General features: G+C 42.5%; 1 protein-coding gene across 1 annotated transcript in view; it reads left to right on the plus strand.

Moving 5' to 3' along the window:
* The window catches only part of LOC130273288 (solute carrier organic anion transporter family member 4C1-like), a 71,598-nt gene extending 62,461 nt beyond the window's left edge, over positions 1 to 9,137 (plus strand). The window contains exons 10-13 of the mRNA XM_056519854.1: positions 4,438 to 4,634; positions 5,199 to 5,263; positions 7,320 to 7,457; positions 8,811 to 9,137. Coding sequence (XP_056375829.1) covers positions 4,438 to 4,634; positions 5,199 to 5,263; positions 7,320 to 7,457; positions 8,811 to 8,935 — 525 coding nt within the window. The 3' untranslated portion in view covers positions 8,936 to 9,137. The remainder of the gene's footprint in view (positions 1 to 4,437; positions 4,635 to 5,198; positions 5,264 to 7,319; positions 7,458 to 8,810) is intronic.
* The last annotated feature ends 7,063 nt before the right edge of the window (positions 9,138 to 16,200 follow it).

The following is a 16,200-nucleotide window of genomic DNA, read 5'->3' on the forward strand; positions in this document are numbered from 1 at the left end:
AATAGTCTGTGAGAGAGTGCAAATTTTGGTTTAGTACACAGCGACTGTGTTACAGCTGGTGTTGTGCAAAAATACATATTTTTAAGCGTACTGTAGCACATTTTTCTGCCCTCATAAGTGCATACCACATACCTACATCTAAGTGGTGTACTGCAGACACTTGATGATGATGATGAAGCCGATCGCAATTGGGAGCCGGGTGCAAAAGGGGCTTCATCACCATCGGGAAAAGAGAGTTGCAGGTTGTCCGTGAGGCAGCAGCTGAGCCAGCAAGGTGGTAGCATGGTTGGCAATCAGCATGGTGGTGGAAGTAGAAATTCTGGAGCCAAATGTGCTCGGGGGAGACCAAGTGTTTTGCAGCAGCCTACCTTCTCAGGAGGTAGTGGAACAGGGGTTCCTAGAGACGGCGGCAGTAGCAGTCAATTAGTGCGGACTGTTGGTGGGAAAATCAGCTACTTGGCAGATCAGCTACATCAGCTACATCAAGGATCCGGAGGAGGGTAACATAGCCACATGCAAGATATGTAGGCAGAAGGTAAAGCGTGGCCAGGGTCCCAATGTTGGCACGACGGCCCTGCGTCAACATATGCTGTGCCACCATAAAGCAGCCTGGGAGAACTGTGGCTCGGATGTAGAGGTCCAGCCTGCTGCATCAGCCAGTGGCATGCCGCTTCCTCTTTCAGCCAGCCAAGGCTCCACCACCTCAGCCGAAGGGAGCTGTGTGTCATACCCTCCTTCTGTTGCTCCAGATGCTCCTGTTCCTCTTACTTTTAGTCAGTCATTCTGCCAACAATTCATCGGCAAAGCCGTGTCCAAGAGACAACAGTATGCGCCCACTCACCCAATGATGCAGAAGCTGAATGTGCTCCTGTCCAAGTTGCTGGTGCTGCAGTCCCTCCCTTTTCAAGTGGTGACTCTGCACCTTTCAGAGAACTGATGGCTTGTGCCGAGCCGAGGTGGAGAGTGCCAAACCGTCATTTCTTTGCGAAGAAAGGCAGTACCAGCCCTGCACAATTATGCGGAAGAGAAGGTGGGCCAGTCCTTGAGCCTTGAGAACTGTGGCTCGGATGTAGAGGTCCAGCCTGCTGCATCAGCCAGTGGCATGCCGCTTCCTCTTTCAGCCAGCCAAGGCTCCACCACCTCAGCCGAAGGGAGCTGTGTGTCATACCCTCCTTCTGTTGCTCCAGATGCTCCTGTTCCTCTTACTTTTAGTCAGTCATTCTGCCAACAATTCATCGGCAAAGCCGTGTCCAAGAGACAACAGTATGCGCCCACTCACCCAATGATGCAGAAGCTGAATGTGCTCCTGTCCAAGTTGCTGGTGCTGCAGTCCCTCCCTTTTCAAGTGGTGACTCTGCACCTTTCAGAGAACTGATGGCTTGTGCCGAGCCGAGGTGGAGAGTGCCAAACCGTCATTTCTTTGCGAAGAAAGGCAGTACCAGCCCTGCACAATTATGCGGAAGAGAAGGTGGGCCAGTCCTTGAGCCTGTCGGTGTGTACCAAAGTGCACAGCAGCACCCACGTCTGGAGCTGTAACTATGGTCAGGGACAATACATGTCCTTTACGGCTCACTGGTTGAATGGGGTTCCTGCACAGCCACAACACCAACTTGGACAGGTCACGCCGCTTCCTCCTCTCAGGCCGTTGGTCCTGTGACCATGTGCGACTCCTCCTCCTCATCCTCCACCGTTTCCTCAGCCTCCACTGCCCAGACAAGTCTCAGTGGCCCTTCAGCATACCATGTGTGCAGAGCATGGCAGAGTCATGCTGTTCTTCACATGGTTTGCCTTGGCGAACGAAGTCACACAGGAAAGGAGCTGCTAAAAGTAATTCGTAAAGAAATCAGAGCATGGCTTTCTCCACGAAAACTAGGAATGGGAACCATGGTGACTGACAACGGGAAGAACATCTGGCATGCGTTGCAACTGGGAAGGCTAAGCCATGTGCCCTGCATGGCACACGTGTTCAATCTGGTTGTGAAGCAGTTCCTGAAGTGTTCCCCCCCCCATTTGCAAGACATCCTAACAATGGGAAGGAAACTTTGCATGCACTTCAGCCACTCGTACACCGCAAAGCACACCCTCCTTGAGCTGCAGTGTCAGAACGGTATACCCCAACATAGTCCTATTTGTAATGTTGCCACACGTTGGAATTCCACCCTCCATATATTGGACCGACTGTAGAGAGAAAAGCCATCACCGATTCCTTGATGATCCAAGTGGACAGGGGTACTCCCCTGTGTAACTTCAATGTGAACCTGTGGCAACTCATACGTGACACCTGCCGTTTGCTCAGGCCCTTTGAGGAAGACACATTATTAGTAATTTGCCAAGATTACGGGATGAACAATGTCATTCCACTGCTTCGATGGCTGGTCAGGGCACTGAAGACGTGGCACTTACATCTCACAGCCACACGAGCCTTGTGGGGGCTGAACTGGAGGAGGAGGGGAGGGGCACAGTGTAGCACAGTTTAGGTTTTGCCAAATGGGTGGTTTTTCTAGTAATCTGACAGGAAAGGAGGAGCAGGAGATAGAGGGTTATGGGGAAGGCGAGACAGAGGACCCAGACACTCTGTCTGGGACCCAGACAGAGGACCCAGACAGTGGAGATGGAGGCTGGGAATCCCTCTGAGTCACTTGCACAAATGGCACGATGCATGCTCACTTGCTTGCATAGTGACAACCGAATTGTCACCATTCGGCAGCGGGGTGACTTCTGTCTCTCCACCTTATTGGACCCTTGCTACCTCCACAAGATGGGGGGCCTTTTTTTAAACTCACTGAGAGGGAGGACAAACTGACCTTCTACAGAGGCATCCTATGCAGTCAGTTGTCCAATGCCTATCGGCGCCATCGTCCATCCTCACGCAGGTCTGAATCGGGGAGACCCTGTGCTCACCTTCCACTGACATGGCTGCTGGGGAGGGGTGGAGTGGCAGGAGCAGTACCAGCTCCATCAGCAGCCTGAATCTACAGTCACTGATGAATAGCTTTCTTCACCTGCATAGTGAAGCAACTCATCAGCAGCAGGTAGACCTGGAGCAAGACCGGAACCAGCAGGTGGTGGCATACCTTGACATGCCCATGCCAACACACCTTGAAGATCTACTGTACTTCTGGGAAACAAACTTGATTTGTGGCCGCAACTAGAAGACTGTGCCCTGGAAAAGTAGTAGTGTGCCATCAGAGCAGGTGTTTAGTGCAGCGGGGGCCATAGACTTCCCAAAGAGAACTCGTCTGTCCACGAAAAATGTGGAGAGACTTACCTTTGTGAGGATGAATCAGGCATTGATCAGCCAGGATTTCCACCCTCCAATGCCTGATGCATCAGAGTAGATTGACAATGGTGCCACACCAACACTTCACAAATATGGATAGTGTCAAACAGATTCAAGGCGCTGCACCCCAGTTACAAACATTCCTCCTCATCAGACCTTTTTTTTACCCACCTTCGTCACTGGGTACTGGTATTTCCACTCACCACACCACTCTATCACTGGGTCACTTTCAGGACTCCTGATGCTGCTGCTGCCACCTCCAGGCTGTGCCATTCAGCCACTATATGGTCTCCTCAAGCCACCACAAACTTTATAAGTCATGATTTCTAGAAAAAAGAAAATAAAATTTTCTTATGAAAGTGTACCTGTTGTCAACAAAAACTTTTTATATAATGTGGATGATACCAATATATGTATATTTGTAATATATATTGGTTAAAAAATGTGTATAGGTTTGTCCCTACAGCTATTGTTTGTGTGTCTCTATGAGGAGTCCAAATACAGGAAGTGTGGGAGGACAAGCAGGGCTCTGTGCTCTTAAGACAAGCAGGGCTCTGTACACTGAGGCTCTATGACATTTCCCTGGCTTACACATGAGGATGATTAATAAGCCAGGAGTCTGCACAGAGCCCTTCTTGTCCCGCCCACACTTCCTGTATTTGGACTCCTCACAGAGACACACAGGCAATAGCTGCAGGGACATTTTTACACCCCAAAAAATACACATTTTTTTATCAATGTATATTACAAATATGCATATAATAGTATTATCTACATTATATCAAAAGTTTTTGTTGGTGACAGGTACATTTTAAGTATATTAGAAATGTTATTGTTTTGCCAAGATGTACAACATATAAAAAGTTTTTAAATCTGAAAAAAATCTAATTAAACCTTGTGAAAGAATATACCTATCTTAAAGTGGGACTTTTCTTCTGTTTGCTAAGTACAGACTACAATGACCCCTGCTGTGACATCTGGGAACTACAACACTCGTTCATCCATTCACCCACTAACAGCCCCACTCGGCCTCTGCCACCACATGTTCCCCCAAGTTGCTGCATAGTCATTATTTTTCGAATTACTCATTCCCTGTAAGTGCAGATTATTTCTTTCAACTTATATGTATATATCTATATATTATTTTTGTCTTACAGATTTATTCTAATTGTGAATGTGTTGGGAATCAAGTCCAAGAAATAACACAATGGGCATTCAGCTTAAATGTTACAGATGCTGTATCTGGAAAATGTGAAAGCTCTTGTACAAACCTGATATTATTCATGGCCTTTTTCTTTTTTGTTGTTTTTACCACCTTCCTGATTGCCACACCAGTAACCATGGCCGTTATCAGGTTAGTTACAGTTTATGACACATGTTCGAAGTGCGCAAATAAGATTCCACACCATGCTTTCTGGTAATTTCAACTTTGCAACAAAACAGCAAAAACACAGTTAATATTCTGGCAAGGCCATTTACAATAAAATGAGTACTATATTATCAAAACCTTTACAAATACATTTAACTTATAATAATGTCTTTATTGCTTTTTTTGTAGCCACAATTACTGTTATGCACTTAGGTAAAAAGGCCATGTTCAGCGCTACTCCTACTACGATTTTTATACTGTTCCTTTTATATTACCAGCCACAGTGTCCCCATTAGAGAGCCAGCTACATTGCCCCCATTATGCTGCCAGCCACATTGCCTTTAACTGAGCTAGCTTCAGTAATACTCCTAGCTATTCCCCACTCTACAGAAGATGAAAAAAATAAGTGGGCAAAGAATAGGTTGTTGGGATGTCAGCTTTGAAAGAAGAGGAGTGCAAAATGTGTTGCAGAGTTTTTTTTATGAGATGGTTAATACATTTTTTTTTAATTTTTTTGATCTTTTAAGCAATAAGAATTCATTCTTTCAGATGTGTACCCGACACACAGAGGTCATTTGCTCTTGGTGTGCAGTGGACATTTATTCGTTTATTAGGTAAGTATAATTGAATTTCTAAAGAGACTTGGAAAATACTGACATCATAGATTATTTCATCTGTTTAAAGCCTAGGATTCTTTTAAGGCAATTCTTAGAAGCAATGGGTTTGGACCTGCTGTGCTACCCAACTGGTTTGACTTTGGGCCAAGCTCAGGGGCGGAACATATGTTTTTTGATGGTTATCATCCTTTTATCTTGCTGGACTTAACTATTAAAGGATACAAAGTTCTTCCCATGGGTGGTACCAGTGTTGGTAGAAGCTGCCCCAGCAGATCAGGAAACAGCAGTGTATGGCACCAAAGAGTCAGGCAAAGGGAAATCATGGAGATGACTGCAGGGACTGGGCACCAATGATAGAGCAGTTATGTAGTTCAGCTAGTTAATCATTTCTAATTTATTGCAGGAGCCCTTAGGTCCAGATTGCCTGTCTCTTTAGACAGCACTGACCATGGTTATGTTTTAACTGATTTCGGCTGTTAAATCTTTGTCATCTATCATTCTGTACAGCCTTAATATGTCATTATAATAGATATCCTTCCCTCTGGGACTGTTATACATACAGGTATAATTTCATCTTCTAAAAGACATCCAAGGTGTAACTGTTGGTCTGCAGCGGATGAAGCCTGACCAGGCCAAAAGAGTTTGCCCATATGGGAAGCACAATACTATACAGTAAATTATGTTGGAGGTCCTGTTAAGACTAAAGCATTAGAACTGAGGAGCTTTAATGAACTGGTGCCAGAAAGTTAAACAGATTTGTAAATTACTTCTATTTAAACATCGTAATCCTTTCAGTACTTTTTAGCAGCTGTATGCTACAGAGGAAAAACTTTATTGTTTGAATTATTTTTTTGTGTTGTCCACAGTGCTCTCTGCTGACACCTGATGCCCGTATCAGGAACTGTCCAGAGTAGGAGAAAATCCCCATAGCAAACCTATGCTGCTCTGAACAGTTCCTGACACGGAGAGAGGTGTCAGCAGAGAGCACTGTGGTCAACACAAAAAAGAAATACAAAGAATTTCCTCTGTAGCATACAGGTACTAAAAAGTACTAAAAGGATTAAGATTTTTTAATTGAAGTAATTTACAAATCTGTCTAACTTTCTGGCACCAGTTAATTTAAGAAAAAAAGTTTTCCACCGGAGTACCCCTTTAAGTTAAACCACTGAAGACAACCTTCTGTTATGTTCTCTCACTGTTTGTTGAGTCTCATATTGAACGTAAATGGCTGGAAAAACTGCAGTATTTTGCCTTTAATAACAAGTATTTTGCCTTTGATTCCCTTTTTAGCAGTTTACAGCTAAAATGAGGCTCAAAAACAGACCTTCACTTATTATGCGTTAAAGGGGTATTCCGGGCAAAAACATCTTATCCCCTATCGAAAGGATAGGGGATAATATGTCTGACCACGGGGGGGGGGAGGAGGGGGGGGGGGGGGCTTGCCACTGGGACCCCCGTGATCTCCATGCAGCAGCCTGCATTCTATGCGTAGCTGCGACTGCAGTTTTGGAAACCGCCGGGCTTCCGTGACGGGGACATGACGTCACGCCACGCCCCCTCCATTCATTTCTATGGGAGGGGGCCTAACGGCCACAACACCCCCTCCCATAGACATGAATGACTTACCTGAAATGTACCTTAAAGAGGTACTCCAACTTTAGTGATATTATCCCCTAGCCACAGGATAAGGGATAAGTATTTGACTGAGGTGAGGTTTAACCATTGCAACACCCTGTCATCTCCGTAACGGCACCCAAATATCCCTGTGCATGTAGCATGGGGTTAATACCCCTCTCTATGCATCTATACTCTCTATAAGATTGCTAGAGATTCACAAGCACTGTACTCCTGTATCTCCAGTGGATAGGGGATAAGATTACAAACATTAGAATACAATTTTATACATAGGAAGGAGGTATTTGTACAAATTGAAATATCTACCGTAATTTGTTTTAAAGCAAATTATTCTGTCGGTCATTTCATAATAGTTTACAAAACAACATTGATATTATAACTCCTTATGTTACCATTGCCTTTTTTGTTATGCTTCTAGGGTCCATTCCGGGACCAATAACATTTGGAGCTGTCATGGATAGCAGCTGTATTTTATGGAACCTGAATGATTGTGGGACACAGGGAGCTTGCTGGACATACGATAATCATGGCGTAGCGTACAAACTGCTTGGCATCAGTAAGTATTAATGTTTTCCTGAAAATACGTTAGAAATCTTATTTAACGCAAAAGACAGTAGACTTCAACGAAAGAGTACCGTATTTTTTGCCCTATAGGACGCACCGGCGTATAAGACGCACCCTATTTTTAGGTGCAAAATCTAAAAAATTAAAGATTTTGAACCCAATAGTGGTCTTCAACCTGCGGACCTCCAGATGTTGCAAAACTACAACTCCCAGCATGCCCGGACAGCCAACGGCTGCTGGGAGTTGTAGTTTTGCAACATCTGGATGTCCGCAGATTGAAGACCACTGCAGGAGGAGGTAATATTCACGTGTCCCCGCCGCTCCGGACCCGTCACCGCTGCCCTGGATGTCGCTCCATCGCTGTCGCCGTGTCCCCGTCGCTCCGGAACGTCTCTGCTGCCGGCCGGGTATCATCGCTCTCCGTCGTCGTCATCACGTCGTTACGCACGCCAACGCACGTACGCGACGACGTGATGACGAGTAAGGAGAGCGCCGGCCATACAGGGGATCCCTGAACGGAGAAGACACCGAGGAGGCAGGTAAGGTCCCTCCCGGTGTCCTGTAAGCACTAACCCGGCTATTCAGTCGGGCTGTTCGGGACCGCCGCGGTGAAATCGCAGCGGTCCCGAACAGCCCGACTGAACAGCCGGGTTAGTGTCACTTTCCCTTCAGACGTGGCGGTCAGCTTTGATCGCCGCGTCTGAAGGGTTAATACAGGGCATCACCGTGATCGGTGATGTCCTGTATTAGCCGCGGGTTCCGGCCATTGATGGCCGCATGGACCGCCGCAATAGGGGTGTATTCGCCGTATAAGACGCACCAACTATTTCCCCCCAGTTTTGGGGAAGAAAAAGTGCGTCTTATACGGCGAAAAATACGGTATTTATGCCTGTATCTATGAACAATTCTTTCTGGTTGCATCTTGTGAGAAATGTAAGAGATAAAAAAAAATAAAGTAATTACAAGGTTATGTTTTACATGGGCAAAAAAGACCTAAAAAATGTCCCAAAAAACACTTTCCAGTTCTCATTTAGTAAGAAAAACACATGTGGCTTTCAAAAAACAACACTATCAGTGTTAAAAGGGAGAAAAAAAGTGACATCACTTTTCAGGGTGGCTCTGCTTTGCACCTTACATTAAAATCAATAAAAAAAAAAAAAAAAATGCCACATAGAAACTAGCATAGAAAATATCATGCTTATTTATAAGTGTTTCTTTGTTTTGGTTTTATTAAGCATTTTTTCCCATGTGAACATACTCTTATTCATCTTATGTCATGTAGTCATCATTCCTTTTCTTGACCATTATAAGCACAAAACAAAAATATGATTTTTTTTCTTTTTAGGTGCAGGAAGCAAAGTCATCACAATAGTCTTCCTTTTTATTGCAAATTTTATCTATAAACCTCCACCAAGCAAACCTGACTCTTCACAGAGTAACGGAGAGATCACCTCTTCAGAGGCACTTTAGGAGGACAATAATAGACATAGTAAAGTACATCATTAATTTTGTATAATAATATACTTAATGTTTGGTTCTTACTCTGTTCTTCCCCAAAAAATCAAAATAAGCTGAATAAATAAATGGAATTTGTAACTGTGGAAAATAATATTTCCCATGAGACATTTTATTAGGTGAAGAACTGAGGTCTGAATAACACAAAAGCTGTCATCACTTTTATTCTGCCTGAACCACAAGTTATGAGGGAAACCCCAGTGGATTTTCCCTGGTCACCCATACTTAATTGATAGATCTTGCACTATAACCAAACAAGGAGACATCTATGAATCAAGGGTGATGGGGTGGGGAAAAGCAGTCAGTGACCGCCCCCATCTTGTGGATCAGGAAAGATCAAAAATGATGACAGGTTCCCTTTAATATCTTCTTTAGAAGATGTATTGGAAGGTTATATTAACCCTTTAAGCTTGACTGGTGGCAGTATGATAAGTACTGAGCCTAAAATGAACCTATAATAGCCACCTTCAGACACTATTTACATATGGAATGAATCTACATAAATGTCTTATAAACTTGTAAATATATTGTATTGATCTTGCATTAGGCTGATAGCATGCTGTATTGTATGGTACAATCACCAGACACTGTGCTCAGTTACAGGAGCTCAAATAGACTGTAGAGGATGTGCCAAAAGGAGAGTGTTGACTCTTTTCTGGAATGACCAACAGTTGTAACTTTTGATCAGCAGAAAACAATTAATGCAATGCAGTTACTCAACTGTTCATACTTACTTATTTTGGGAAACTAAACCCATAATCCAGCCTTTCCCTCTCATCAAGCTATTTAATAAGTAAGTGAGCCTCTATTACTATTTATAGTTTTTATTATTAGAGTGCCTATACATATTTATATATATATTGTATACAGCTCCATTTTTGGTGGTTTTAGCCGAGATCCACCTGTTGTATCTAGGCAGCTTGTACAGGATCTATTCAGCGCTGGGTGTTATCTTTCCATTTTGTTATACAACCTATTTAATTGTCTAAATATAATTTGTTAGCAATATAGAGCTGTTTCCCCTCTTTCAGTTGCCTCTTACATGCAGGAAGTAAAGAAAGTACATCATCCAGCCATCCACTGTGTCTCTGTCCAAGTCCCTCTCTGAAAGCAGCCCCCATCCTCCTGAGAGACACAGTCCATGTGGTTTCTGCCCTGAACTGGTGAGTCGTGTTCCCTTTAGATGGGAGGTGTGTGCAGTCTTAGCCAATCAGACACTGTGCCTCTCTTCTCACAGAGCAAGAGGGTGGGGGTTGCTCTCAAATGAGTTGGATGGTAGTGAGAGAAAAGCTGCAATGGCTGCCAGGAATTGCAATATTCATGCTGAAGGTGGAGGAAAGGATTGCAAAGAATATCATGCAGCCAGAGAAGACAGCAGAGGCAACATATCAGTAGGATAATTTACAGGGAACATATCCAGGTAGTGGCTTTGGAGCTTTTTAAGGCACCCCTTTAAGACATCAAACTTTTATATCCCTCACCTCAATGATGGTCATGGGATCCTGCGTATCTGTTTTTAAAGGGGTGCTCCACCGGAAAAAAATTATTTTAAATCAACTGTTGCCAGAAAGTTAAAAAGATTGCAAACTACTTCTATTAAAAAAAAAATCCAATCCTTCCAGTACTTATCAGGTGCTGTATAATACACAGGAAGTTCCTTTTTTTTTTTTTCCTTTCTGCCTGACCACAAGTGCTCTCTGCTGACAGCTCTGTCCATGTCAGGAACTGTCCAGAGATATGGGGATTTGCCCCTGCTCTGGACAGTTCCTGACATGGACAGAGATGTCAGCAGAGAGCACTTGTGGTCAGGCCGAAGGGAAATTAAAAAAGAAAATAACTTCCTGTGCATTCTACAGCAGCTGATAAGTACTGGAAGGATTGGGATTTTTTTTTTAATAGAAGTCATTTAAAAATCTGTTTAACTTTCTGGCACCTGTACATTTATAAGAAAATGTTTTCCAGTGGAGTACCCCTTTAAGGGATATTGATATCACATATTAATTATTAAAAATTAATCATATTGGTAGATTTGTGCTCAAATGATGCCCATGTACAACAAAGGGCTTTTCTTATCAAGGAGTTAATAGCCTATGCATCCCAAACTACCCCTGTTTACAAGATCTACTGCTTACAGTGACACATTAGATTTTCTGCTGATCTCGTGGGAAAGAAGGAATTAAGGGTTGTCCAGAATGAAGGCATTTTTTTTATATTGCACCATGCAAGGGCTATGTTCCTTTCAAGTATATATGCCTTACCTGCTATAAATCTTGCTTCACTATTCTAAGCATTACCTTAATCATTGATCATGATCATGTGACAGCTGTTTAATGAGTATGGACAGCTTTAATGTGTAATGTAGATGTAACCTTGGTAATCCTTCATGGATATATTAGAGAATGGCAAAAATATCTGTTTCACAATGAAGACCCTAACAGCAGAATTAGGTCTTTTTACAAGCAGTTCAATTATATGGAAAGATTGAAGGTGCCAACATGCTAGTACTTTTTGTCCAAATGGCACAAACAGTGAACATGACATGAAGGTGACCTGACATGTTCCATTCAGTTCAGTATGTGCTTTATTAGATCGAATTATGTATATTCCATGTGTATATTTTCCATCATCATTATTGCAATGTATAGAGCTTGGCTTGAATGAGAAATAGACTGTAAATGACTGATACCTATTAATGTTTTAATTGTCTTTTAAATAAAGTTAACCTTTAATTAATGTTTCCTGGATTTATTTTATGTTACATACCGATGGCAAAATAGCGGGAACATTTTCCATATAAATCTGTTATTCACAAGTTATAAAATTTTATTTTTTCTGAAAAACATCCAGGCCCCCCTTGAACTTGTTAATTGAGTTGGACATCACAACATCATGTGGCACAGAGTTCCGTAGTCTCACTGCTCTTACAGTAAAGAATCTCTGTAGAAGTAGAGGATGCCCCCTTGTCATGGTTATCAGCCAAGGAATAAAAAGATCACTAGAAAGATCTCTGGACTGTCCATTCATATATTTTTGTGATCAAATCGCCCTTTAGACATCTTTTCTTCCAACTAAATTATGCCACATTCACAGCTTCATCCAGAGCCAATCTATCACTGACCTTCTCATAAGAGCTGATCAGAATAGTCACAGAAGAAAGGACCTAGGGAGGTCCTGAAGCGTTTTCAGCTATTGGCCAATAAAAATACTGTCCACCTAAGCATTTTGTTTAATCAGTAGGGCAACTTGTTGCGCTACTTAGGCTATTACATCAGTGTTAATACACCATGAGAGCGTGCATTCTGCTCATATCTGATCTCTCTGGGAGTTCAATATTGTATTCACATCTAGCACTGTCTGGACATGCTCTCATGCCTAGTCAATGTAAGAGGTGAGCAGCATTGACATCAGCCGTGTGTCGTGTTAGAGTTGAACAAGTGGATATACACTGTAGCAGGAAAATAAATATGTGTAGAAAATAATAGAAATAGTGCAAATGGCCACTAGGTGGAAGTGTTTCCTTCTTTAAAACAAGCAGATCCTTTAAAGTTAGTCTGCTCAATATTGTTTTGTCAGATCAAAAATTCAATAAAATAAGGCACACAATATATGATTGTAGGCACCAAATGTTTCCCAAAATCTGTTTTTAAGGGATAAACTTTTAAATATGGGATTATACAACTGCTGGGATAGGTCAGTCACAGCTGGCCTTTGAGTGTTATTGTTGTTTACATAAGCTTTTCAAAAGTTTAGACAGTCAAAGTCTCAGCCCTGGGACCTGCTATAATCGTGATTTATAACCTGGTGAGTCAGACTCCATAGACTATAATGGAGTGAATGATCAGATCAGGCTGCCAGCCAGGCAGTGAAGTGCGCTGCAGCACACTTCACCCAGTTGTCTGAGAACCAATGCGATTATGTGGTTGTACAGGACTGAGACCTGGTTCGATTATGCGGTTGCACAGGACTGATGCCTGGTGCATTAAAAAATGTTTACATGTCTGGACAACTTGTCAAAACTTATGTTAATAACATTAATCTATTTATGGTGTCCCACACCAAAGGTTGTCCTGTGGGCTAAAGATTGCCTCAGGCATCCCTGCTGTCTATATGTTGGGCCCACTGCTCCATTGTCTAACCTGTATTAATGTGATTTATTGCTGTGTCATGTTATGTGTTAATTTATGCAGAGGGACCAGGTGACCCTGAAACCTATTGGGAGACCCCAAACCTCGCCCTTAATTTAGTGTAGGGGGAGGAGTGTTCAGTGTTGTAAGGGAGAGTTCAGTGGTAGCCTAGAGTTATGTGTGTTCAGAGTGAAGGAGAGTGTGTTCCAGCTAGCAAGCCTCTCCCAAGGAGAAGCCTTTGGAGAGGAAAGTCTACTAAATTCCACATCCGCACCAAATCTCAGGAAAAACCCTGGCACTCAGGGGAATTGTCGAAGCCTGGTGGTGAGCAAAGCTCTTGGGGAAAATCTCTACTTCAGTCAGTCAGTCAAGTTGAGTCTTTCAAGACAATATGTGCTGCTTATAATAGTAAAGCTGCATTCAACAGCCATTACAACTTCCAGCAAAGTGACAGACTCCCCGGGTTCCACTCTGCCCATCCCTCTCCAACTAAAGTTTGTATTGTTTGGGTTCTGTTACCTCCAACAAAGTAATGAGACAGTTATCCATAACCTGGCATTGGTGTATTAATTATCCCACGCCTAGCCCAGGAGAAGCTGTTGTATCCACGGACCGTGTAGGTTAACGGTGCCCTGGCATCACAAAGTGATATATCTAAACAACCCAAGTCACGAACGATAATTTCCAACCGTGAGCCGACACCACATATTAAAGGGGTACTCCGGTGGAAAACATTTTTTTTTAAATCAACTGGTGCCAGAAAGTTAAACAGATTTGTAAATAACTTCTATCAAAAAAATCTTTACCCTTCCAGTACATTTTAGCAGCTGTATGCTACCGTGGAAATTCTTTTCTTTTTTAATTTCTTTTTTGACTTGTCCACAGTGCTCTCTGCTGACACCTGATGCCCGTATCAGTTCCTGACACGGACAGAGGTGTCAGCAGAGAACAATGTGGACAAGACAAAAAAGAAATTAAAAAAGAAAAGAATTTCCTCTAGCATACAGCCGCTAAAAATTACTGGAAAGGTAAAGATTTTTTAATAGAAGTAATTTACAAATCTGTTTAACTTTCTGGCATTAGTTGATTTAAAAAAATAAATAAAAGTTTTCCACTGGACTACCCCTTTAAGGATGTGTGACTTATGCAGTTGCACGGGGCATGTCACTTATCACCATAAAAGGCACAATCAGTGGTGTACATAGAGAAAAGGGGGTAAAAGGAGGCCCCATAACAAATATCATAATTGGCCTCCTATTATGACATCTGATTTTTCCCCCAAGGACAGAAAGGTCTTGTGTTTTTTCCTCTTGCTTTCTATGGGCCATTAGTCAATACACCCTTCCATACATTTTCTGACAATGCAGTTCCCTGGAGAGAGGAATTCTACAGTTTCTCTTGCAATGGTTTACCCCCATGGAAATCCTTCAGTAAGCTCAAGTAACAAAAACTCAAAGCCATCATAGTGCATCAGAATCACTTACAGCTGTCTACACCTACATTTAGACATTCCTAATTTCAGGAGTAAAAACACCAAAGTCATATTTCTGCTAAAAAGTGAAAATCACATCAACAGAAAGGGACAGTAACTAGATTATGCATCTTCTGGGTTCCAAAGCTATGGTATCAAAGCTGTACAGTTAAGGCAACATTGAAAATATATGTATTGTACTGTTTTTTGCGTGACCAGTTGTCCTTTGTAATGACATATCTAATTTTACCATAAAACGTATGGCGCAAGCAAAAAAAAAATTATTTGTGTGGGGAAATTGAAAAGAAAATGGCAATTTTGAAAATTTGGGAAAGTTTTGTTTTCACGCTGTGCAATTTACATTACAAATGACATGTTTTCTTTATTCTGTGGGTCAATATGTGTCAGGGACTGACCAGGGGTCAGGGAGAGTGAGCCCTGAACTGACCCTAAAACCGCTCTCCCTGCCTACTTCCCCATCCACCCTAATCGGTGGATCGACAACTGGGCTCCGGTCCCTCCCTGAACTAAAGTGTAGGGGCCTAATAAAAACACATACTAATAAATAGTCGGTCACAAACCAGAAACATAACAGGAACATAGAACTCTATAGCATTAAGTTCAGAGGACACAGATCAGTAAGCAGCATATGGGACACTATATCAGCGGACATGAACAGAGGACTCAGTGGTCGTGAACAGAGGACACTATAGAGAAGATCTGAATAATGAACTAATAAACATAAAGAGTTCAAAACACCAGACAGGAAAACGGATAAGTTTGAACATACTTCAGAACAAAACAGGAATAAGCTTAATCCCCTAGAAAGACCTCCGGTAGACACAAAGTCCCCATGGACCGGTAACAGGGATCTATAGCTAAACAGGAATATTTGCAATCCCACATAAAACCTTCAGTAGACATGGAGTCCCCATGGACAGGTAAAAGGGATGCCTAGTTACAACTCAGAAAACAGATACAACAGGATATAATTATAGAACACTTTTCACACTGAACACAAGACAGGAATAATCGCAATCCCTTCAGAACACCTCCACAACCTGTGAGGGTCATGACGTCATAGCCATGCCCCCTGTGATGTCATACCATGCCCCCTGAATGCAATTCTATGGGGGGGCATGGCATCCACCACGACCCCTCCCATTGACTTGCATTAAGGGGGCGTAGTGTGATGTCACGAGGGGCGTGGCCATGATGTCACTACCCCTGCAGCCCGCACACGGCGTTCGGAACAAAATGTTCCAAACGCTGGGACTGTGGTGTACCCCTTTACACAGAAAAGCAAAAAATTATTAGTAACAAAAGCGACAAATTTTTAATGCAGCCCATGTATCATGAGTTCTGATGACAAAACTCCCATTAAGATGCCCATGTGTTTTTATTTAATGAGAATTCACTTTCAACATCGAGTGGCAATAATATTTTATAGCTATCTTGTAAATTTTACAATACACAGGGAATGATTTCTCATTAAGAATATATGTTTAGTATCTTCATCGTGAGAAATAAAACAGCAATAACAGTCTCACGCTTGACAAATGATCTGTTCAGCTTTTCTAATTGTTTTAGCAGGTCTTCCCAATTGTTTCAGGATTATAAGGCAT

The sequence above is a fragment of the Hyla sarda genome, chromosome 1 (genome assembly GCF_029499605.1).
Source record: "Hyla sarda isolate aHylSar1 chromosome 1, aHylSar1.hap1, whole genome shotgun sequence".
Taxonomy (NCBI): Eukaryota; Metazoa; Chordata; class Amphibia; order Anura; family Hylidae; genus Hyla; species Hyla sarda.